The 26838-nt window shown below is 31.1% G+C and overlaps 1 protein-coding gene across 1 annotated transcript; it reads left to right on the top strand.

The window, feature by feature from the left end:
* The first annotated feature begins 1248 nt into the window (after nucleotides 1–1248).
* On the top strand, nucleotides 1249–22665 carry LOC145319377 (uncharacterized). The gene is made up of 13 exons (XM_080161485.1): nucleotides 1249–1304; nucleotides 2131–2186; nucleotides 2600–2695; nucleotides 6361–6402; nucleotides 6825–6872; nucleotides 7270–7336; nucleotides 9523–9650; nucleotides 10122–10203; nucleotides 10643–10778; nucleotides 13338–13812; nucleotides 14819–14947; nucleotides 17277–17362; nucleotides 22411–22665. The coding sequence occupies exons 1-13, from the start codon at nucleotides 1253–1255 to the stop codon at nucleotides 22472–22474; spliced, it is 1461 nt and encodes a 486-aa protein (XP_080017611.1). The 5' UTR covers nucleotides 1249–1252; the 3' UTR covers nucleotides 22475–22665.
* Nucleotides 22666–26838: the final 4173 nt, after the last annotated feature.

Raw genomic sequence — 26838 nt, 5'->3', positions numbered from 1 at the left:
ATTTAGTGTAGAATTCTAGAATGTTTAGGTTTTGTATCAGTAAGCATAATTTCTGTCATGCCAGTAGGTTGTGTGTAGGTGCTAAGTGACGTGACTTTTACCTATGAATTGTCATACTGAATTTTTTTTATATTTCATACTTCATGCCATTAAAATCTTTATTGATAAACATGCTTCATACAAAGCTTTATGCAATACACATTTGACATGACATGAAGTAGAAAAAGTTTTCTTTTTAAAGCGAAGCTACTCTAAGGCTTACAATGTCTATCCGTTCGTATCACTCTAATGGAAATATAAAATTTCTCACCAGCTATTGCAGATAGACGATTGTGAAGATCCCTTTGACATATGAGCAAATACTCTATAGCTATCTTTGTCAGTCTACAACAGTTTGAATGAGATTTTCTCAGCTGCTATAGACACTCTAAATGACCCAAAAGCATCCAGCACCTCTCAATCATGCACTTAATCAGCAATATTTGTTCTAGAGATGCAATAATTTTAACACCTTATAGTGTATCCCATCCTCCAGAGGTTTTATCCTCCACAATTACATTTGATATTTTTTATAAAAGTCTTTGCTTCGCTACTTATGGCTGTTTTCATATTTCCTACAAATAAATACTTTAAAGACAAAACAAGCATCAAAAAAAAAAAATATATTGACATCAACTAATATAAATACTTTTCAATATTTATACACACGGACGGCCAGAACCTAAAATAATGAAAAGTTACGCATTTAAAAAAGTAAAAGAAATTAGCCTATATATGTATGTATTATGAATTTATTCAACCATAAATAGATGAGTAGAGGGGAGTGTATGTAAGTGTTATTTCAATGCAGAAAAAAATGCGTCAGTTTGACGCAATAAAAACCATTAGTTTACAGGCTTAAAAAAATATGCGTAATTTAAAATTCAATCTGCGCGGCTTGTTTTAATACAAGAAAAAATACTATGTAGTATGCATACCGTTAGAATCGTCATAAATATAATGGAAAATGAGTGCCAGTTTTGTGCTGTTTGTTAAGTAGCCACGTTGAAAAATGTGAGAAATGTTGAAAGTTTTAAGCTTTTAATCAATCATTCTTTCTTCTATTACCAAAATGCGTAAATTTTGTTTGAGCGCATAAACATGACATATGTAGTAATATGTGTGTGTGTGTGTGTGTGTGTGTGTGTGTGTGTGTATGTGTACTAATAATATTGTAATATGAATAATTATTTGATGCGGAACAGTAATCAAAATGACATGGTCCTGTACAACATTACACCTTTTTTCATATCTAACTCTGTTAGGTAATAATAAAAAAGTCTTTTGAGAACCCTTGAATTATTTAAAAATATCCCTTACACATAAAGTTGTGATCATTTTTTGTGAAAATGTTATTTCTAGTGTCAAACAAAAAAAAGGATTAAGTTTGTGAAAATTTATTTTATATTTCAAGTATAATTTTTTAAGATAAAAGGAATTTCTTTGCCATGCTTTTTCATGTTTTACTTTACAAAATATTAAAGTAAGATATTTTAAGAGTTTCTTTGAAAAATTCATATTTTAAATTCCATGTAAAGAAAACTTTTTTACAACTATTTTATTTTGCTTAGTTTTCTTTTTTTTGTGGGCTATTGAATATTGACATGTTAATGAAAACTGATAAATGAATATATGCTAAATAAAATAATTTATTGCCAATTCTATTCATGATTTTATTCCATTAAGATATTTTCCCGGAAAAAAATAGTTCAAAAAAATCCCCTAAATAAAACTTCAAGGTTAACCGAGCAAAAAATGCAAGTTTTCTCTTTTTTTTTATACGACCATTCAAAACCAGAGAGGAAAAGGACACTGGACGGTAAACAAATCTTCTCCCAAAAATATTCGAAGCAAGTTATGCTTTTGGTAGTTTTATAACATTGAGAACGAATATTGGAAATCTTTATGAAATGTCAACAAATTTTAAAATTGTTTCTGCACGACTTTTTTTCCAATAAATAGGCCGGATTGTACAATTTAAAAAAATATTTTTTTACAAATTGAGAAAAGATTTATTTATTCTCCTTTATCCTATCCTTATATCCCTGTACACACTTAGGACAATTATTAATGATTTTTAATAATATTTAGCCTATGGAAAAGGGGAGCTAATTTATCCTGAGCCCCCGCCGAATTTAGCTTTAGAGGTAAGTTTTTTCATATATTTTTTTTCATGAAATCTTTTAAATACCTATTCAAGTAAACCAATTCAATAAAGATTAAATAACCAATTTTTATATTTTTTTTTATTTTAATTTTTTAAAAACAAGGTGTCATCATCCATATTTGATATAGATTTGCTAAGTTTAAGTATATTTGATTATAGAGATGCTTTGCTTATTACATAATGCCTAATTGTTCTTGGAATATTCATTTGAAACTTTTTTTTTAAATACTTGACATAAAGAATACTGTAAAATATCTTTTTTTAAATGAACATTTTTCAAATGTACATACGGACTTTTTATAAAGATTAAAGAATTTTTTAAGCCTTCTAAATTGTACCTAACTTTTTCAGGAATCACCACGAAAAATTGTTAAATGCTCATTTTACTTTTAGTCTTCGACGTTAATGAAACGAGACAATAGTTTTCAGCCCGGGCTTTCCATAGATTTAACCAAATCTCTTATTGTTGATGATCATTTGAAAGATGAGGTAAATTTATAAATTTTATATAAACAAGCATGACTTCATTCATAAAGCAAAGCTTACAAAATTAAATGATAGCTGTCTTGAATCATTAATTTTCTTCTCTAACAATTGTTGACGGCCCATGTAAAGCTCCAGATTTTTAATATAAACCCAAAAATGTTTAATAACCATAGCTAAATTACATCAAAAAGCTGAACAGATTAATTATTCGCCAGATTTAACAAAAATTATATTGCATGGTGCCTAGACTCTTAGTGCGAAGCCCCTTGTAAAAGTTAAAAAGAGAGAGCTTTAAAATCCTGATTAAATATTTATAGTTTAAAAGGTTTTTAGCTGGGAGTGAAAACATTGCTAATTTATTTACTCCTTTTTCTTTTTATAAACAAAACAAGGATTACCTAATCCAAAAGTAGCAATGACAAGCAATAAAAACTAAAATGAAAAGAAAAGAAATAGACGGATGGACAAAGTAAGAATTAGATCAGATGCTTTATTCGTCACTATCGGCTATGCTCCTAGCGTCAAAGGGACAAACCAAAAAAATATTAGCGGAGAGAAAATAACAGATCTGACGAATAGACAACGAATGGACATATTGAGTTATAGAGTGGTTTCACTGATTCAAAATATCTCTAAAAGTTTCAATATTGGAAAGATTGCAAAACAGTATTTATGAAATTTTTAGAGTTATAAAAAGTAGGGGCGTAGACAGGATTTTGCTATGGGGTTGCACAGGGAGGGGTTGGGGGCAATGGACAACAAATAATACAATCTATATTGATTCACAAAGTTTTATAATTCGTTAGCTTAAAATCTTTAGTTACTTTTTTTATTCTTTCAGAGTCACAACTTATCTACCAAATAATCTAAATCTTCAGGATTTTTTTTTTATTTGGGGTTGCATAGCAATTTGTCGTCTATTGTTCTATCCTTAAACCTGCACAAGAATGTGTTGTGCATGTCAACATCCAAAATAAACTTATGATTAAGAAGGCCTGCCTTCCCACTTTTCACTTCCTTGAGGTTTGCATCCGCTTAGCAAACCCTGTGAAAGCCACTGGTCTTATCCTATAAGATCCCGAAATTTTTGCAAACTTCTTACTGTGATGAACTTAATTTAACAAAATCCAAAATAAGGTACAGTTGCTATAACCAAAAAAAAAATCTTGTACTTTTTGTTACAAATGACGTATCATTCCTAAAATATTAATCTAATCATCTTTTCTAAATTTTAACAGTTTTATAAATATACATTAATTCAAAAAGACTCTTTTGTATCTATATTTGGAAAAGAATTGGAATTATAAAATAATTAATGAAAGTAAGATTCTTTAGTACTTTCTCTTTAAGTGGCCTAAGAGCACTGAAATACCCCCCCCCTTTTATTTGAAAAAAATGAAAATAAAGAGTGAGGATAGTTTTTTTCCCATTTCTAACCCCTGCAAAGAGCTAAAACCCTTCGGAGCTACTATCCCATTAGTCTAAAATAAAGTGATAAATAAACAAACGAAAATCTACCCCTGCTCCTCTATTTTCAAATTATTTGAAAATATAAGGGGGGTGGGTTCAATGCTTGACATTTTATTTTGAGGAAAATTACCGATTCTTTTGTCATTTTGATATCCTTTTAACATAAGAAAAGGTATAAACTTTCCAGACTGACATTCGAGATTAATCATTTTAGGATGGTTTGACGAGCCCTGAACTTATAACTTGAGATAAAAACTGTTTAATATTTTGAAATATTAATATTATCATGAAAATTTAAGAATAGATCAATTAATATCAAGAAGAATTATGTTCCCAAGTTGTTTACATTTTGATACATTGATGTTTTATACTTAATTGTGCTCCTTAATGATGGGAATGTTGTCAAAAAGTTTCAGCATTCTATCTTTTATAGGAGCTGAGTAAATCCCATTTCCCCCATAGCATTACGGACTGACGGACGGACAGACGGACTGACGGACAGACAAAGTGAATTATAAAGTAGCTTCGCTACTAAAAATGAAGAGAGGGTACTTTTTGGAATGTTTATTTTTCACTTTTGGTCAGCTGAGAATGTGTTATATTTGGTACAGGGTAGCCACCCAGGGTTAGGGTACTGAAGACATAGGCCTTACAGGTTTAGGGCTCCCTGCTGGGGTTTGCCTCCCCTCTTCAATTTATTTCAAAAGTTTTGGTTTTTTTTGCCCGTAAGGCATCATTTTTGTCATTGTAGGAAAATTTAGGCAAAAGTATAGAGCGGAAACGAGCTAACTTTCTCCACGAGGTGGTACCCTGTTCCGACTTGCAATTGGGTCTTTCAATACCATTCAATAGCGTACGCACAGTTGAGTCCTTACAAATGAACTGAAAGCAATGTGCTAGCAGACGAAAAAGTTTTTCACAACTTGGGAAGGTAGAGTCTGAGTGACTCAAATTTACCCATACACCATTCAAGCACAACGATACATATACATAGATATTCCAATGACATCATGACATTATTACTTATGCCAAACCTCAAAATTTCTATGACATAAGGTACTTTGTAAATTATACAAAAGAAATTAGCAAAATTTGAAATACCTTAAATTTAATCAATTATGTAAGAGTTTATTCTATTACATTTAAGACTAAATATCACTATAATAACCAATTTGCACTTTTTAATTAAGTTATATATTTTATTTTTAATTTTTAATTGTTTTAATTAGATTTTTAAAATTTAACTGCTCTTTAATTTTAATTTGTCCGTTTGTCTGTCTATCTCACCGAGTAACTTATCGAAATAGACTTAAATTTTCTTCGAATTTTAAAAATGATATAACACTCTAATGTTCTTTTTTACACTTACTATTATTAACGTTTTCTTGCTCACTTGTCCTTTTCAAATTCTCAAATTAATTTAAAATACAACGAAATATTTTCTTGTTAGTTTCAAGAAATGAAAAAATATTAATTTTCAGTTATACAAGTTTTCTTTTATTGGAAACCTAATCAATAAATTTCAATTATACGTTACGTTTTGGCTGCTATATAAGATAGAGGCTGGAAATTTCTTATACAGATTTCCATAAATATGAGAAATTTCTACATAACTCGTTATTCTGATGTCCATTGAGATGTGATGAAGTTGTGTATTTTACAGGAGAATTTTAGTTATATTTTCAAAAATGCGTATCTACTCTATAACAAATTTTATACATCAATTTAGTTGTCTTTTATGACTTTTGAAATCTAGATCATATGTTGTCATAGTTGTTATTTTGCCAACATATCAAAGCAGTGGAACCACAATGGGGATAACTTACTCATCCGCCGTTGGCGGTAACCGGCCGACGGAAGTCGTACCACGATCCCGACAGTCAAGCCCGCTGTAGGCTCAGTCACACCTGGTGCCGCCACGAGAAATCACTATAGTTAATTTATATTCACAGCTATTTTATTATGTTCACCCGTAATAATTAAAACATGAATAGTTACCTATGTAGTTGAATAAATAAAATATTGTGATCATGTAATAATATTAGCTATAACATGTCTATGAGATTTACTCATAACAGGATTGAACGAATTCTTGAATAAAAGTTTATTTATTATTATTATTATCTTAACATATAACAAGGATATGCATATTCTTGACAGCAAAGCATTTTTTTGTAATATTTTATTCTTAAATTTAGACTGAACCAGTGGCAGAGAGAAGATACGATTCTTTTGAAGAGGTAAAATAATTAAATTTGTTGAGCAAAGCTACTGTGTAATTCAGTCATGCTTATAAATCCTAATAAAATTGGCATAGATATCTTTGTTTGCTATCAGATTTGAAAATATTTAATAACATAAATCATTCAAAAATTTCCCTCAAAAACCTTCAAAATCAGAATTATCTATGAAAAAAATTAAAACAATTAAGAGTGTTGGTTCTAGTGTCCAATTCCAAGACAAAAAAAAATGAATTTGTGATTTATTGTCGCATCCCTATGTCGCTGTGTACAATTACAGGTCTTTTATTTTTAGTTCTTAGTAATATAATCGTCCTAGATTTTTAATCGTGATTTTTAACATCAAAATTACTTAGTAGCTTCAAAAAATAGAATTTTATACAAATAAAGATTGAGGGGTGATTAATTTCACATCTGTTTAGAATGAAGAAGAAGCCCTGGTAACTATCAACAAAGAAACCTATGTAGAGGTAAGATATTTGTTCATATTTTAAGTCTTGATATACTTGTATATGTGTTTAGCCAAGGAAAAGGGAATGTGATTCTGACAAACAATTCTAAATGAAATTTCCCCACAACCCCCTTCCCTTCCCCCCCCCCCTTCTTACCCCCTTCCCTTAAGTTACGAGAAAAAAGTTTTTCGCCATCTCTACGTCAGCAAAACATTTAATTTTCGGCAATTTCAAATGGATTTAATTGGCTGAATAACAGCCCCTGTTGTTTAGCAAATGGTTCAAGATTGTCAAATGTGAAACTTCTCTGAAAATTAATTGAAGTTAATTAATGGCTCATACTGACAGGCAAACAGACACACAGACTATATCCAGCTACTTTAACATTAATAATTTTAATGAAATTAAACTTTAGATTGGAGATTGGATAGCTCAATGGGACCCTCTGTATGAAACTTGGTACTACTACAACGTGGATCAAGGTAAAGATAATATATCTAATATTTATATCTTGATGGTCAAACTCACTTAATAATCCGTCAAACTAAAAAAGGACATTCTTGCAGACAAACAACTTATATATGATTCTTTCTATTAATACAAGCGACGAAATTTTTCGACTAGATAATTTCCCGAAAGCTAGCTTTATCCTTAAAATTCGACTAGTTGAAGCATTATAAGAAAGAAATGAAAAATAACCAAAATATGTACACTTTCTAACCATTAATATAGCCGGGTTATTCATCGTGGTTGATTTATAGAGTGGGGCTCTATATTACCTCTATTGTTTTTAACAAATATTGTAGGATTTAAAATAGATGTAAGAATACAATAAAAAGGTAAACCACTGAACCGTCTTTTGGTCAACATTAAATTTGGACTGAATTACAGTTTACTGTTCTGATATCGCAAAAGATAATATTATATCATTGTTGCTATCCATTTTCATGATTTCTGAAAATTGCAGACAAGAAAAAAACTTACATTATAAACTTCGAAGAAATATAAAGTTTTGATGTATATTCTATAGTATTTCATTTTCAACTTATAAAGGTACAAAAAAGAAACACAGTGCTTTTCCTCAAAGTGCCTGTCGAGCACTGAACCCCCCCCCCCCCCACCTAATTTCTTGAAATAAAATGAAAATAAGTATAGACCTACTGTTTACACCTGTGGTGACTTAATTTTGCATGCAGGGGCCAACAAGTACTTAATATAACATGGCTTAAAATAAACAATTAAAAAAACTAACCCCCTTCCCTTATTTTAAGAATAAATATGGGGGGGGGGGGTTGTGCTCAACGAGGAACCTTGATGGAACAAGACAGAAAAAAAACAAGTTTTATTGTCAACTAAAATTTCTTAGAAACTTTTATATGCATTTCCTTTCCTTATATCATCCATACTGAAATGATAGCTTTAAGAGGAGTTTCGAAAATTCGAATTGAATTAATTTGTTCATCGATCAGTCCAGTCAGTTAGGGGTTTTAATGCACATATATATCAGCTATTTTAGTATATTAGAGTTGTCAAAAAAAACCTACATTCAAATATTATCAAATGCATCATATTATTTTACATAAATTAAAAATATTTACTGAACTTCGTTTAAAATAAAGCGCTTTGTATATTGTTATTCTTGTTTTGCTACATGAATTTTCCCCTAACAGTGGCACATTTCTAAGTAAGCCTGCTTTCTCTCAACTACGCCTATTCATCTTTTGGGAAACAATATTGAAATGAAATAAAAGAGGGGGCATGAGCTATATGAACCCTGCCCACAGGGCGGGGACTCTGTCCCGATATTGTATAGAGTCTTTGAAATTAGCTAATAGCGTTGGAAGTGTAAACATAGTCGAGTCCCTATAAAGAACAGAAAGCAATATGCAAGCAGACGATAAGGGGTCTCCACCAATTGGGCCAGTTACTTGTCTGGATTAAACATCTATCCTTATACATTTATTGAAACAACAGTGTAGTAGGAGTAAAACTAAAATGCTTTATTCCCTTGCGGCCATATAACCAATTTAAAAAAAACTTTCAAGCTAACTTTCTTGAATTTAAAACTTTTAGGGAAAAAGTAGTTTTAGGAAATTTTCATTAAAGAAGAGATGTTTTATTATTAAAATGATTTATTTCAAATTGTTGTTTAGTCACACTATTATTGTAGAAAATTGATACTAAATACCCAAGTATAAGGTATAACCGAAAAGTGAAATAAATCTTTAATGAAATTTTGGGGGGAAATGGAGAGGTCGTCAATTTTACTATGTGTTGCCCCCCAACGACAGCTGAAAACCACGTATGGGTTTCGTGTTTTTTTTTCGAATTAATTTCGTTATTTTGTATAAGCTGCTTATTAGCTAGGACGTTAATACTACCACAAATCAAAAAAAGCAGTATTTATAAAAATATATTAGATTTACATCATAATAAATTTGCCTAAAATATGGTTGAAAAAATGTTTGCTCTTTGTTCAATGGTTCAAAGCCTTTTAGTATATATTTACAAATCAGGTGTATTTTTGACATAACAAACAGCAAAATGTTGGTTTCTACCGCCCCCAAATAATTTTAGAAGACATAAAAAAATGTATCACCCATCCACAACATCAAAATAAATAAGTAGATGACAGTTTAGACATCAAGCCTATCATTTAATTTTTTAGGAGAATCCACGTGGATAAAACCAGAATCTTTGAAGAACTTCAAATTTGGAGAGCCAAATAAGAGCAATGAAATTGATACAATCAGTTCCAAGGAAGACGACGTATCCGCAAGATTTGTTAATCCTGGGGTAAGTGTTTTAGTATCACAGCAACATATAAGTAGAGCATAACATACAAAATGGATATTTAGTAGGTCAGATTAGGTTCAATAAAGTAAGATATTTCATGCCAGGAATAAGTTATAGCCAACTTAGGGGGGTCAGATAAAATGGTCGTCAATTTTACAATGTGTTGCTCCCCAAGGACAGCTGAAAATCACGTAGGTTTCGTGATTTTTTTCTCGAAATAATTTCGTTATTGGTATAGGCTAATCCCTTGCAGTTGTTACGCTGCCGCTAGTTTTTGGGAGCTTGATTGCAGTTAGATGGTATATATTAGCTGGGAACGAAGCCATTCTATGAGAGTGTTTGTCTGTCTATCTGTAACAAAATTTTCAATACTAACTCATTAACCTTCATATCATTGTAAAATAAATAAAGTTTAGATAGTTGGAGGGTAAATTCATCCACAAATCTATACAAGACTAAACATTTTTTCAGATATCTGGTGCTTTAATACGACGAGAGCGAGATAAACCATCCGGCGGATTTACTGCTTCCACCCCTCAGCCTCAAATACAAAGTAAGTTTTATATAAGCTACGCACCAATGATCATAGACATGTATCATCCTATAATATAAAGTAGTAAGGTTTTTTTGACTGAGGCTAAGATCTCAAAACTTGATTATCTGTATGTAAGATTCATAAATGTATTGGGGTGGTTTTAGTCTATTTTCCTACATTATATCAAGCTAGGATGATAGTACTACTAATTATTTTTTGAATCACTCATATTAAAAAATACTTATTTAATAAGAAAATAGGCGAAATTGGAGGGTTAATTTTGTTCATCGTCGTTGGGGATAAAATACAACAATTTATTACCAATCCTTTTATTATTAAGATGCCTGTTTAATAAGTACATGAAGTCGGATGTACATAAACTAAAGAGTTTCTACGCTAATAAAAAGGCAGCAAAACACTTATGGAAAAAAAGTAGCCAAAACTTATTTCTTTTCAGATGGATTTTTCGTGCCAGTCCAAACCTCTTTCACCGCCAACGATGGTTTTGGCGGATCCACCTCCGCAGGAAGCAACTATGGCGCGCCCGCAGATGACGGGTATGGTTCCCCGCAGGCTAATCCTGTCAGCAATGGGTATGTATTGTATATAGTACATTAAAATACAAAATATTAATTCATAAATACTGCATTTCTGTTGTAAAGTTTTTTTTGTCGGTTGTATTGCAATAATTAAACAACTCCAAAGTTATCAACTACGAAAACCAAACTTTGTAAAATTGCATTTGATGTTGGTTTAGAATAGGTTAGGTTGAGTAAGAGCTAGAAGAGTCTCGCAGGTAAAGACCACCATCGGAAGGGACAGAAACATAGGAAAATACAAAAATAAATTTGGGGGTGTTAGGAGCATTATCGTTATGAGTGTTGTAGAACATAAAGGAAAACTCGAGGGACTATAATCTTTCTTTTTTCTTTCTTTTTCTATCTCTCTCAATGTATGACCGTATATTTAGCTTATATAATTTCCAACAGTTTTGCTACTATTAGACGTAGGTGTCCTTTTTCCTTTAATAATGTGTCTAAAGTGGGGGGGGGGGGGTTAGCAGAATATACCCAATCAGAATTCCCAGAGTCTAAGTGTGCACGCCTCTGATTTAAATTTATGGATCATGAAAAACGTAGTAGCGAGTTTCGTCGTATTTTCACAGTAGCTTTTCTCCTATTTCTAGCCCTACGGGAGTGCTCAAATCCTTCCCAACCCTGCAGGGCAATCATTTACATTTAACCAACCTAACCTATCAAAAGCTACTGTAAATACGACGAAATCCGCTACTTTGTTTTTTTTCCATGATACAAATTTATTTCTATTAATATTATTCACCACTTTTGGTTATCTGCCCTTGGAAATGGTCCATGCATAACAATATTCATTTATTTTGTTATTTTGTCTCAAAATTGGATTAAACCCAGGAAATTAAGGATAGTTAATTAAGCTTAAAAAAAATATTAGGGGAGAGGGTACTTTGTTTCGTTTGTCCGTTGAAATTTTATAAACCACTGAACCGATTGAGTTGAGGCTACGTGTGGTTTCAGAAAATTTTATTTCTAAACAAGGTGTCCTAACTTTTGTGATTTTATTTTTACTCAAAGTTCAAAGTTTTGATTCAACGGGGTTCAACAAAAAAAAGATTTTTTCAATAATATCTCAACAGAATTAAAAAAACTAAAAGTTAAAGATCTAAATATCTTAGTACCTAAAACCAACTTCTTTATTATCCTATTATATAAAGTAGTAAGCGTTTTTTGTCTGTCCCGAAGGATCTCGCTAACCGCTGAACCGATACTGTTCTCCTTTACAGTGAAGCTTCTTATAGGTCCTGGGAAGGTTTTAAACTATTTTAGGGGAGGGTGTTTTCACCCCACTCCCCCCAAAATTATTTTTTACTCTTTTGAAACTCAAATTCAAAATGGGATGATGTCGCCTTTTCTCCATACAACCTTAAGTGCCCCTAGAGGCTTCTAGGAGGCGAGGCGTAGCCGCTAGTTCTTTAAAAAATGAATCACTTCAAAAACAAGAGGTCTACAAAAAAAAAACGATTGCATATCTAAATTCTATGGATCATTTTAAATCTACTACTTACAAAAAACACCGACTAGCTATTTAAAAAAAAACTCACAAAAGTTAGGATACGTTCTGTAAAGTCTTTAGAGGGTTATATGTATACTCCAACACAAACTCCACACATGTAAGGGCCCGGGGTCGAACAACTAGTTTTAAATAATTAGAACAAGAACGACCTGTACAAACGCAGCTAAGCCTTAAAGAAAAAAGTTAAATATCAGAATTAATAGAATACTAGCGGCTATGCTCCAAGCATCTGGAGGCTCTATATTCTAGCTTAAGGGTAGAAAGGAACTAAAAATATAGCTTAAAACCATTCATAGACTCAAATTTAGAAATAGAATATTTTGACACCATTACCTCTGCAAAGCTTACTTAAAATAGAGAACCCAATCGATTTAGTAGTGATTGAGATTTTAACCTTCAGTCAAAAAACCTGTCTACTTTATGTACTGCGAGCAACACAATTCTTTGTATAGTTCAAAGTAAATAATTGTTGAAACCCTCTAATGTACTAATAATAATTATAATTATGTGGTGATCAAATTTGGCAACATGAATATCAATAAATTAGGTTTGTAAGGGTTTTTGTGCCACTAGAGTAAGGTTATTTAATGGTTTTTAATATCTATAGATGATACATTTGAATATTACATATTGTATGTATACTGATTTATTATTTGACCTTACTGTTACTTGTAGCAAAGTTACTGTATAAAAAATTTTAGCTTCACCCCTAGTCTCTAGTGACTTAAATTTTTCTAACTATTTCTTTGAAATACCGGTGTAGTAAATCCATACCATCATCTCTAACAAAGTAGTCTTAAACCTGCCCTGTAATAGATCTTTTTATGCAATAAGACCGACTATAAATATACAAGTGCCTTTAGAGTAAATTGAAGCTGCGCCCCTAGCATATAGGGGATATGTGATCGAAGAAGTGAGGATAGGGGCGAAAATGGCTTTAAAAAACCCTAAGAATTAAATATAAAAATAGTCTAAAACCAACAACCATACAACTTACTATTTTATGTAATATGATTACAAAGGCTAATCATTATGCTGTTTTTCAGATATGGTTCACCCGCAGCTGACGAATACGGATCCCCTCAATCCCCTCCAGTTTACATCCCGCCCTCCACCAAAAAACCCTCCTACAAACCCCAATATAAACCCAAACCTAAACCGACATATGCTCCACCTAAACCAACGTATTCTCCTCCCAAACCGAAGCCTACATACGCTCCCCCAGCCCCATCTTACAAACCCAAACCCTCATATAATAGCCACAAACCTTCATACAGCGGTGGCGGTGAAAAAAAGCCATTATTCGAAAAACCCAAATTTAAACCAATAAACCCGACAGTTCCGAAAAAAATCAAATTGCCCAAAATCACAATTAACCCCCGGCCACTACCTAACCTGATACCGGGCAGGCGGAAGCCAAATGAACGGATAAAGGCTGTACTGACGGCACCAGGATCAGCGCTAAGGAATTTATTCAGAAATGTGGAAACTAAGAAAAATTTGGTCTTCCTTTCTATAAAGGTAAATAAGCCAAAATGGTTGTAAATAAATTGAAACTTTTAAGCACTCGAAGGAAATTTGAAACTATCAGTATCAGTATCAAGTGACTAAAATGCTATGTCATATTAATAATAATATCTATTGTAAACAGGAAGGTTTAAAACTGATAATTATAAGTAAAAACTTTGACGTGAATTTTATTTAAAATCATTTTGAAATTAGAATTTTTGATAACATGGACCATTGTGTCCACGCGAAGCGCAGCGATCACAGTTATTAAACGCATTAAATTTTAGTAAACTATAATATTGTTACGAGGTAGTAATAAATTGTAAATATTAGGGATTTTAAGGGATAAGACAATGAACACAGTAAAAGTGTCTGACAGATTATGACGTAACAAAAAAAAAGCCAATGAGAGGCCACTATAAATTTTACCATTGGTCAATAATGGCCTCTAATTGGCTATTTTTTTTGTTACGTCATAATCAGTCAGACACTATTACTGTGTTCAAGACAATGGACTATGAATATATGTAGACCAGGGACGTCCAAGGGGTGTTTAAAGGGAAGAATATTTTTACCCCCCCCCCCCCCAATAAAAAGGCTTGGACGTCATTGATGTAGACCACCGATTACGATATACAAAATTGTCCCTTTAAAGAGTCAAACTATTTATGGAAAAGTTAAGACACTTTGTAAAGCCCCTCCAATATTTGATTTAAAACGTTTTTAAGCCAACAGATGAGAGATCGTCTAATAATATTTGATTTAAAACTTCAATGTTTCAAGCCAACAGATGAAAGATCGCGTTATAAAACTATGGTACAGTCCAATCTTTCATCCCCCTCGCCTTGGTAAATCTTAATCCCGAAAGTCAAACTAAATTAGTGTCTTAAAGTTAAACCTTTCTCCAAAAATTTCAACAACTTTTAAGGATAAATTTTAGAATATTAGGTGTAAGGTGGAACTATCGTGTATAGAATTAACCCTGTTATTTTCAATTTCTTGATTTGTTTAATTCGAGGTTTTGGTATTTACGGCGGCGGCCGCTCTAATATATGGCGCCGGAACATATGCGACGGTTTCTGGCGTTGACTTCGGCAGAAGTAGCGGTGGCCAGTCTTTCTTCAGTAATCTCGTACATAACATCAAGGTAATCATTTTTGTAAAGCGATCCTATGTTATAATTAGGTTACATCCGTACATAGCCGTACGTTAAAAGGGCGTGTTATAATTAAGTGCCTTCATAATTTACATTATGATTTTTAAAATAGTTAGGTAAAAATTAGAAAGCGTAGCCACTCTTTAATCGTTACCAAAACGTCTGTATATCCATTTTTTAGATATTTGACACTAGTTTTTAAAGTAATAATTTTGAAATGTTGATTCCTATAACAATTATTTATTAACTACAGCAACAAAACATTTAAAATTGTATAAATAGTTGTAAAACACCTAATGTGTTTCATGGACCCCTCTTCCCCCGCTAGGATAAGAAAGCTTGAACGTCCTTGGTTTGTTTATGTTAAGTTGACTTTTCTAATTTGAATTTGATAGCGCCAAATTTAGAATGGTTTACATAGGAATAATAATAGATTTTTCTAACAATTTTAACATGCTACAAGAAGGTTTAAATTGTAGCTTTTGTATTTGTTTCAAAATTATTTTAGAGCTTTGATTATCTAAGGTGGTTTTCCTTACATAAGGACCACGTCCACAAACGAACATTTTATGCTTTTTGAAATTAGTTTAGGTTATGTTAAGAATAGAAGGGTAGGGTTGCAGCCTGAAGGGTTTTTGTACCGAACAGACAGAAAGATCTAAAATATCATGACATGTTTAAAAATATTAAAATTGGAAATCACATTTTACTTATGAAAATCATCTTAATTAATAATTCTTTTTTTATGTTAATTTAAAGAAAAAGAAATTTGATACTATTTCTAATTGAATTGTTCTTTTTGACAAAAAGAAATAAAAGGAAAACCACGTTTTACTTCTTAATTTAAACATTTCTTTGACTAGTTTCTTTATTGATGCACATATATCCCCAATTTGTGAACCAAACAATCAAAATTCAATAAAAGTCCCCAAAGTTGTTGAGCCAACGTTATTATAAAAAAATAATGACTTGCGTAATAAACAGCCCTATGTCCCCTCCTTCCTAATGCCAACCACATTTGTTTATCTTTCTATAAATAAACTCCCACTTGAATTCTACTTTGGTAAAGACTATCGAATAGAACAGATTTGTAGAGTAGAGTCGCTACCTAAAACCAATAGGAACCCAATTTATTCAGTGAATTAAGAAAGTTAACATTCAATTTAAAATAAATTACTACTGTAATGAAAAATAAGTTTTGGTGTGTTGGGAAAGTTCAAGTAAATTTAGCAAGCATTTTTGTTGATAATAATAAGCTTACAGTTACAGTGGCTCTTAGACAATGGACGATAATTGATATATATCCCAGGTGATGATAAACAAAATCATCCCTTAGTTTAGATCAAAATACAATAAAAGTACCCAGTTTTTAATCGGGTGGAAATTCAACAAAGGAATGAATGGAGTTCATTTATTAAAATTTTAATTTTTATTCACTTACACCAACATTTTAGCCCAGGGTAAAAATTTACATGGGTGGGTAATCATCCTCTTAAAATTTATGAAAAGGTTAAAAAACACACCCCCCATCACTTCTTTATCAGACTTTCTTGACCAATGACAGGCCAGTATACATTGTTATTGATCATTGGTAAAATGTATACTGTCCTAAAATTGTTCGGTACTTGCTTACATGTGGTAGACTGGAGCACCGAAACCCCCCCCCCCCCGCTTAGTTTTGCCAAAAATTAAAAATAAGGGGGGGGTAGTTTTTAATGTCTGGAAAACGGCAAGGAGGAAAAGTGCTCAGCAAGGCAAAGACTTAACCCCCCCCCTTAATTTTGAAGAAAATCAAAAATAAGGGGGGGGGGTAGTTTTTTCACTGTGCAACACGCCAGAAAGTTGATTTTGCGCAAAATTAAAACCTTTTACTAAAATCAGTCAATAAATAAGGAAATTATGCCCCAAAACATGAATATCCCTGTAATAAGGTTTCCCCTCTGGTATACTGGATTTACTTGATTTACCTCACTCAACTTTCTGGCGTGTTGTACAGTGAAAAAACTACCCCCCCCCCCCCCCCTTATTTTTGATTTTCTTCAAAATTAAGGGGGGGGTTAAAAACTACCCCCCCCCTTATTTTTGATTTTTGTCAAAACTAAGCGGGGGGTTAAAAAACTACCCCCCCCCCCTTATTTTTGATTTTTGTCAAAACTAAGCGGGGGGGGGGGGTTTCGGTGCTCCGGTCTTCACATGTAAGCAAGCACCAATTGTTCGTTTGTATTGTATGGCGTCATTTTTATTAGGCACTATGAGCTGCTTCGTTCTTGTTATTCGAATTGTTTTGTATTGATGTTAACTTAAAATGAATCTATTTCAGGAAAAGGTATCCAGCTACAGCTCTAGTTTAACAGAAGAGGGAACTATTAATCTTATTAACAAGATACAACAAGCTATTGATCCTAGGTGAGTTATTTAAAAATCTAACAAAATGAGAATTATTATTTATTTTTCGGGGTTTATTTTATCTGCCCATAACAAGCAAAGCTAATGCTTGTGGTTGCTGATGCTGATTTCAATTTCTTAGTGGGTGAGGGTCCATAGCCCTCGGTTTTTCTATCATTTTATAAATATTATTTTTGTGAAGATTCCTATGACAACTGACCAATGGTCATCTTTTTGTAAATTCTTAACGCTACATGCATGTGGATGATGCCAACCTCGTTTATATATAAATTTAGGTCAAAGATTTTCTTGTTTTATTTAGTAATCTTTGAATTAGCCTGATATTACCTAAATTTATAGTATCTAATTGTGCCAAAGTAGATATTAAAGTTGAAACTATTGGTTTATTAGTCTGCCCTTTCATAACATTAGATTTAGAGCTCTACTTATGAGAGAAAAAAAATCTTTTTGAAATGAGTTCTAATTAGATTTTCAAAAGCGAGGTTTTTCACGACAAAGTGTGCATACCGTCTGTATTTCCTTGTATTTAAAAGTTAATATATGATTTCAAGATCAATGTTACACGTTTCTACCGGCATAGTATTAAAATAATTCTTATTTTTCGTCCGTCGAATATGCAAATTAGAAAAATAATTTATTAGAATAGGGATAGGTTAATGGTAGAATGATTAGATATAATAAATTCTTAACATAACAGTCGTTAAATCTTTTGGTTGCAAACTTAAGTTTTTCTTTTATGTACAAAAGAATAGTATCTGTTTTTTGAAAAACAAATAAAAAAAATGAAAAAATATTATGCTCAATAGTAAAATATCAAAGATTCAAAAATTTTTGAAAAGAAGGTGTATCAACTTTTTTGCTTTTTATTTAAGATAGCTAGCCGGTTCTTTTAGTAAGTGGTAGATGTAAAATTTTTCATAGAATTCAGATATGCAATCTGTTTTTTTGTAGACCTCTTATTTTTGAAGTAATTTAAGTTTTTAAAAAAAATAATTAAGTCGGTTTTAAGGTACTTAAACGCAACAAAATAAAAGAAGAAAATGGCCAGTATGAACAAAAATAGTAAGATCTTTATTTTGACACCTTACAATTTTTTAAAACTTTTTCAATTTCGCTTAGAATGGATTCATAATATTTTTCTGATTCTAAAGGTATATATGAACCCATATTTTTTATGTCTGTTTGATAAAATATTTAGGTTTAAAGTTTTTATTAAACCGAGATTAAAAAAATTGATTTTTTCAATAATTACTCAACAGAATTTTAAAAGTAAGGTGTCAAATTAGAGATCTTACTATTTTTGTTCATACTGGCCATTTTCTTCTTTTATTTTGTTGCGTTTTAGTACCTTAAAACCGACTTAATTATTTTTTTTAAAAACTTAAATTACTTCAAAAATAAGAGGTCTACAAAAAAAAACGATTGCATATCTGAATTCTATGAAAAATTTTACATCTACTACTTACTAAAAGAACCGGCTAGCTATCTTAAATAAAAAGCAAAAAAGTTGATACACCTTCTTTAAGACTTCAAATAAGTCTGGACTAAACCAGGGAAAAGGGATGGGAGAAGAAAAACTAAAAAGCTAATCTACACGGTAGTAAAACTTTTTTAAAAATATCATAGAAAACTTTATTTACAATAACATGTTGTAGCTAGTTACCAAAAGAGAACATATAGAACTATTCCAAAGAAACTGTAATTATTGATTGCCAAAAAGGGGATTAAAGGTTTTCTACAGATGGACTATCCCTTGTCCCTGACTGGGCTTTATACGAAAAATTTAAAATATTGTCTGCTAATTCTGGTACGAGACATCAATAGTTCTGCTACTAATGTAAATAGAATAACTAGATATTGTGAAAGATTCTTGCAGAACCTAATAAATGTTACTCTCAGCTGGCTATTATAACGATACCCCTTATGACTTCACCCAATCCTCTCCCCTTACCATGTAGGAACGTATCTACAATATCTGAGGACTATATAAGCAACCTGAATTTCCCTGTCACAATATTTACGAAAATGTTTCATATCCATATATATATTGAAATTTACATCCTTCTTGAGTGATAAAATATGAAAAAAGTTTGACAGTATGTTTTATGTTGAATATTTCAGGGATATAAAAGGATAAGACAATGGCCGATAAATTCATTTACATCGCCAATGATGATGCACAAAATTACTCCTTCTGTAGATTACAATTAGTGGTTGAAACATATGGACACCCAAGTAATTCAACCAACCGATCAAAATTCAATAAATGCCCCAAAGGTTGTTAATCTAACGATTAAGAAAACGTTATTATAAGACTTTGGGGACTAGAAATAAATAGCCAAATGGGCCTTCCCTCCCTGTAAATATTTGCATAATTTATTAGGCATTATGCCAGAGGTCAGCAGCCGCAGCCGATAACAATCTGTCGCGGCCTTTTATGAAAATCTGTAAAAGGTTACGCTTTCATAAAAAATATATATTTTCAAAGTAGCCTCTCTTCTATTTTTATCCACAGCGGATGGCTCTAACCCTAAGGGGCAATCATTAACATTTACCTAACCTAACCTAAAATAACCTATCGAAAGCTACTGTGAAAAAACGATAAAATCTGCTACTTCGTTTTCTTTCTTTGGTCCAAAGATACTATCGTAAATCTGCGATATAATATGGCTGTGTCCCGAAAATTCCACTATGGCCGTGTGATTTTTAGTAGCGAAGCTACTCTATTATTCACTTTGTTCGTCCGTCAGTCAGTCCGTCCGTCAGTCAGTCAGTCCGTAACGCTATGGGGGAAATGGGATTTACTCAGCTCCTATAAAAGATAGAATGCTGAAATTTTTTGACAACATTCCCATCATGAAGGAGCACAATTGACTATAAAACATCATTGGCGTTCTGACCGATTTTTAGCAGGTTTTAGGCTATTTTTATATTTTTCACATTTTTCTCCATATCTTCAGTGTTTATGGTCCGATTTTCAAAATTTTTTCAGTTACAGATATCAAAATTAAATTTCCCGTCGTTTAAAGGAACAACCATAAAGGCCAGACTGCCTTTTTAGCAGGTTTTAGGCTATTTTTATTTTTTTCACATTTTTCTCCATATCTTCAGTGTTTATGATCCGATTTTCAAAATTTTTTCAGTTATAGATAAAATTAAATTTCCCGTCTTTTAAAGAAAACAATCATGACGGCCAGACTGCCTTTTTAGCAGGTTTTAGGCTATTTTTATATATTTAACACTTTTTTCCATATCTTCAGTGTATATGGTCCGATTTTCCAAATTTTTAAGTTAAGGATTTAAAAATTAAATTTTTTGTCGTTTTATTAAAACTACCATGACGGCCAGACTGCGGTTTATCAGGTTTTTGGCTATTTTTATATGTTTTACTTATTTCCCCATATCTTTGTTTATTTTGATGCAATTTTCAAACTTTTATGGGATATCAGTATCATAATAATTTTTACTATTGTTTTGAGCATCTTTAATATAATTTACTTTGACCATCGTCATCATGCAAAATAAAACAAGGTTTCATGTTTATTTTATCCAATAAATCTATTCTTGATTTTAGTAAAAACCTTTTAAATCTACCTGTACGTATTCCCATCAACGATTTTTTGTGCTTCGCTACTTATGGATGTTGTCATCCTTGTTTTTCAAACAGAGTGGCTTAACTTCCTATATGCAATGCACATTCCCCTAGCCCTACCAGGAAATCAAAATAATTAAGATTGGTAAGATATTTAGCACATATTTTTTCTTTCTCTTCGGTCAACTAGGATTCAAAATGCAAAAATTTACTTTTTAAATTCCTATTAAAAGCGAACCTTTTCTATAGTTAGGATCGGTCCATCCGTCCGTATGTCACAGACAGTTAGTATTTTTCGTTAATTTAAACAAGTTAGAATTGTCCTATCGATTCTAAACTTTGCACGGTGGTTCCTGCAGTAGTTAGGAACGATTAGTAAAGCATAGCAACTCTATAATCGTTACTAGAATGTCTGCACGTCCATTTTAAACATGTTGATTTTTAACATTTTTAGCAACAAATTTTTAAGTGATAATATTACTCGATTGATCTGATTTTTGGAATACTGATTTCTAGGACAACAAAGTGCAATGTTATAGGCCTAGCATCCTTATAATCAAGTCCTAAAAATGTATGTATGTCCTTGAACAATATCCCAGTTTTTCAACAAATTTACTTTCAATTTTCTTTTGACTTTTATACATTTAAATTCTGATTCTTGAATGTGTTAATGTTCGTTTTTTCTACTTTTTTTTATGGATGTTGTCGTCCTTGTTTTTTAACATCTTAACGGGAACTGAAATTTATCTAAATAGTAAGTTAAACAATTGTATCCAATAAATAAAATTAGAAAAATATAGGTTGCATTTTCAATGGGTCATAATGGGTCATTAATTGGTTGCCGATCTCTACTATAATTGTACAAAAAGTTTCGAAACTGTTGAAATTTTTGATAAAATGTTTGAAAACTTTTGCACACAACAAAACTATAGAATACATTCGACGGCTGACAGATAACGCCAATTGAAAATCGTTGCTTTCACACTGCTGCCACCCCCTCCCTGCCATTATTTTATAATAATTTTAAAGATAAGTGGAAGGGGAAGGGTAAGTTTTTCGTTTGTTTGGTTACTATTTTTGGTTTGGTTACTAGGGTTACAGTGTTGTGATCTCCCGAAGGGTTTAGCATAGAGAGAAAAAATTCCCCTCCCCCATCTATTTTAAATTTATTCAAAATTAAATGTGGGGGGGGGGGGGAGGGTTAGTGCTCAATTGGCACTTTGTGGAAAAGCACTGAAAATCTCACTAGGGAAAAAAGAGTATTTAAAACTTAAAATAATAAGAAATGGTTGTGTAGAGGATTTAACCTTAATTGGTCTGGCGATTAGTTCTGTGAAAAATCTATTGATAAGGCTATAGATATTTGTAAGATTTAGGTTTAGATTTATTTAACTATTATAATCCACTCCCTTCTGGTAGCTGCCTTATGATATATCTATAATAATCTATGTTTTAGTATGATAGAATCCATTATTCAAAGTGTAGAAGTAAGAAAGAATAAAGATGAGAAGACTGAGTAAAAACAACATCAAAACTATACCAAAGCTGGGTATTTACAAAATTATTCATCATCAATTAAGTGTTCAGAAAAGCATACAGGGACTTGCCAATGACATAATGTACATCATTTTTTGATCAAAAATTAAAAGCAGAAAATGCTTTCGTTTTTTTCTCAAAGAAATTAAAATTAATTTTCAAAATCAAAAAAAAATCTTCTTGCGGTTAACTATTTAAAACTTTTTGAACACTCAATTTCAGCACTGGTTGTATATTTCACCGAACACTGTACTATATTTGTTAATATTTATTGTATATTTAGTTAAAATATTTTTAAAATCATTTAATTTCATTTTGTTTCAATCAACGATAGAGTGATTTTTCATCAAAAAGTAGTAAAATTCTTTACATTTGTCTTTCTTTTAATTCATAACACATTTTTAAAGAGAAATCTGAAGTCGACCCTTAAAAAATATTTTGTAGTCAAATTGTAATATAGGCCTAAATATATATTTAGAAATTCCTATTTATAAATTAAAATAGGATTGATAAAGTCACTTGTTAAACAATCCTATTTTAACTCTTTTTTTCGATTATTTTTTTAAAAGGATTGACCTCTGATAAAATGATTAATTTACCCTCATGAATGTTATAAAATGCAAAAGTATGAATGTCATATGAACAATTAATTTTGCTCAAACTTTTAATTTTGATATTTTTCCAAATTGTTGGGATGTAATTTAATGTTTTCTATTGAAGATATAAATTATATATTTCCTTTGAGAAAATTATAAAATAATAAATTGGCCGAGTTGTAGCTATTGTTAATGGGTGTAATTAATTTGTCAAATAATTAATTAAAAATGTTATAAGAAGCGCAGCTACTTTTTCACTTATAGATTTAATTGGTTATGCCGATGATTAATGATGATGTGTCGTGTGTGTGTGTGTGTAAATAATACTCTCACATAAATTCATAAATGCATGGAAAAATAAAGACCCAAAAGATTTGAATATTATTTTTTTTATTTAAATTAAATCCATTTTGCTTCTCCCATTGGTATGCATCTTATCTTAATTTTACCAAGTCTATAATTTGATTATTTTGTACTTGCTACACTACTTGTTCATATAATTGTACTTGTTATTATTGTTTTATTGCTTTTATTAATTTTCAACAATGATTTAGTTAGCCAATCTGTATTTAAAAGGGTACTCATAGTTTTAATTTTATATTACAAAAGTTTCTAAAATGGTCTCTTTTGGTGTTTATGTAATTTAGTTTTTAGAAAAGCTTCAATCTATTCTGAGTAGGCTATTTTCAATTAGTTTAACATTGTTAAGAGAAATGACGAAGCCCAATTTGCACCACTTTTTATTCCTGTGACGTCATAAAATGAGGAAGATGAGAGGAGAAGTGGGAAAGAAATCCCCTAAAAAAGAGATGGAGAATATGACGTCACAAGTGGTGCAAAAGTGGTACAGATTAGACTTCGTCATATAAATAGACTACAATACATCCGCCCCACGACACCCCCCCCCCCCACCACTAACCTAAATATAAAAAGGTAAGGGGCATTACCCCCCACTATCCACCTTTTTAGATGAGTCTGACAACAGAAAGCTTTAAAGGGTGTTAAAATCGGGGAAACAGAAATAGGCAATAAATTGATCTTTCCTAAAATCCTTCTTTTGCAGATTAAAATAATTGGTAGAAAACTTATGTATATAATCTTGTGTTTTATGTCATTTTCCAATATCCTTATCCCAAAAAAAAACTATAAATAAATTTAAAAATATGGGGGGGAAGATCCATTTTTAGTCTAACGTTCAATCGTCCTGATAAAATAAAACAATAAGAGCTCTTTTTAACTTTTTTTCTGGATGAACTAGCATGCAAATTTATGAAAATTTATTTGTAACACCTCCTTATAGTAATTATGTTTATGTATGACTGTCTATATATAAAGTAACGAATATGATCATGATTTAAAAACGCAGCTTTAATTCAATGAGCATTTCAAAATATTACTTTTCTTTTTCTTTTCTTTTTTTAATGTATGTGTGTGTTGAGAAATTGAACGGCCTTTGACGTTTTTTGTAAATCTGGGTGATTGCGTGTGAAATGAATAATTGCTGGTGAATATTTTCTTGTTTGTATGTTTGTTTTAAGTTACAACAAACCGTCTGGCTATTTTTAATCATATGATAAAAAACATGCATAAATTAAAGTCTAATTGTAAAAAAGTAGTAACATAGTCTAATGAGAGTCGATATATAGAGTAGCTGCGCAACTAAAAAGTATTATACATATATGTATGTATAGAGTGTAAAAAAAGTCCTTGAATACTCACTGATTTGTCAAACGTCGCGCACATAGCGATGGAGTTTTTACACTGTAGTATAAAAAAGGGGATTATAGCAAAAGTTCATGAAAATTTTATTAAATTTTTGAAATGTTACATTTTTTATTTTTAAAAGATCAATTTGAATTATTTGCTAATTATATAATTATTTAGAATTCAATTTTTTTTGATATATATATCTATTTCATTACAAGTTAAGTGTAAACTCCAAAAACATGTTTTATTAAAAAAGTTAGTGATTGGGTTATTGCCTTAGTTTTTTTATTATTAAATTTTACTTTTGTTACATTTTGCTATTCTATTACTTTTTTTAACATTGTATGAAAGTCAAATAAGGGTTGGCGGGGAGGGGGAAGAGGGAGAGAGCCATTTTGGACTAATTTTCTCTCTGACTAGTCAAAAAATCACAAAATCCATAGTGATGCCAAAAAATTAGCCTTGACAATTTTAGTTTTTGTATTTTTTAGAAATTGTCATCAATAATATTTGTAATATTATTATTATGTATTTATTTTTGAATTCTAATTTATGGCGAATAAATTATTTATTGAATAAACAATGTTTTTTTTTTCTCAAAAAAAGCTTACCTACAGCTAGGATATGTCTGTAGGCCTTTTGTCTAGTAAATATTATTATTCTTTATTTAAATTTAAGTTTTTTTTATCTTATTTTAGTATATCCTTATAATTAAGTAACAGGAACTCTGTTTGTTTGTCTGTCTGTGTGTACCGAAGGATCTTGCTAACCGCTGAACCGATATTGTTCTTCTTTACAGTGTAGCTCCTCATTGGTCCTGGGAAGGTTTATATCTATTTTTGGTAAACAGGTGATCTTAACATATTCTAAAAAGTAATCATAATTTTGTACTGTGGATATCGTTATCCTTGTTATATGAAGGATACATAAAAGATATGAAGAGTACTCCTATAAACTAAACTAATATTATGTCATTCTGTATGACGATCGTTCCTATATTTTAATTAAAGTTTTATGGCATTTTTAAAGCTATTATTCGTTCGCTTAAAATTTTGAGACAATTCTATTCTATCTTGATTATCCAACGATGAAAAATAAGCTCTTTATAGTGCCTGTAAAAAAGGGGATAAATTTAAAAACTTCTGAATGACGTCAAACTAGAATAATCCATCACTTAAAAAATATAAATGGATCACGTGTAGATTCATTAAAATCATAAAAATAAATTTAAAGTACAAATTTGACAATGATTTTTTTTAAATAGAAAAACATATAACAAAAAGAACTAAAATTGAAAGGAAATGAAAAATTTAAAATATTATTATTTTCTAAATTAAACTTTGCAAAAAAAATGTTTTTGATAAAACTTTATTTAACAGTAAAAAAAAATTAATGACTAACAAGGATTTGGATTCGCAGGGGGTTGGCAGCCGCGCGGAAACAGCTTCTAAAGGCTGCTTGGCTGTAGCTGTGATTGACGGAATACAAATAAGATGGCTGGTGCTTATATCGGGTGGCTTGAATATAATAAGCTGAACGGCTGACGGTTAGGCTACTGTAGGATGCGGCTTACTGATGAAAGTTTAAAATAAAATTTTAATTTAGAATTTTACAAAAAAAAAAATATTTTAATTTTAAAAACTACAAACTAAACGTATGAATTCAAATATTTTAGAATATGTTGCACAAATTTTGCAAGATTTCCCTTTTTTATTGGAACACAAGACTCCGCCCACCACCCCTTGTTAATATATTCAGATGGACGCATTCGAAACAAGAAGGATGGGAAGAAAGTAGCCTAAAACCACACTAAGACTTGTATCTAAAAATAAACAAGGATGACAACATCCAAACGTAGCAAAGCTAAAAAATTATGAATGGATATTGGGAAAACATTTACTATAAAGAAGTGTCATACAATAAAAATTAAATTTGATAAAATAGGGAAATTAGGAAACCTTTAAAATCATTAAAACTTAAAAATTTAGAAATTGATCTAGCACCGTAATTAATAGACAATTCTCCATATTGTTCTGTTTGTTATA

The sequence above is a fragment of the Acartia tonsa genome, chromosome 5, assembly GCF_053477335.1.
Source record: "Acartia tonsa isolate MP-2025a chromosome 5, ASM5347733v1, whole genome shotgun sequence".
NCBI lineage: Eukaryota > Metazoa > Arthropoda > Copepoda > Calanoida > Acartiidae > Acartia > Acartia tonsa.
The sequence above is the reverse complement of the archived record's forward strand: the minus strand, read 5'-3'. Positions and strand labels throughout refer to the sequence as shown.

What these genes read in the sequence shown, in the direction of transcription:
- LOC145319377 (XM_080161485.1), top strand. Translation starts at nt 1,253, where the DNA reads ATGACATGGTCCTGTACAACATTACACCTTTTTTCATATCTAACTCTG. An exon ending in CGCCGAATTTAGCTTTAGAG is followed by an intron (nt 2,187 to 2,599) that starts GTAAGTTTTTTC and finishes TTTTACTTTTAG; the next exon opens with TCTTCGACGTTAATGAAACG. An exon ending in ATCTCGTACATAACATCAAG is followed by an intron (nt 14,948 to 17,276) that starts GTAATCATTTTT and finishes AATCTATTTCAG; the next exon opens with GAAAAGGTATCCAGCTACAG.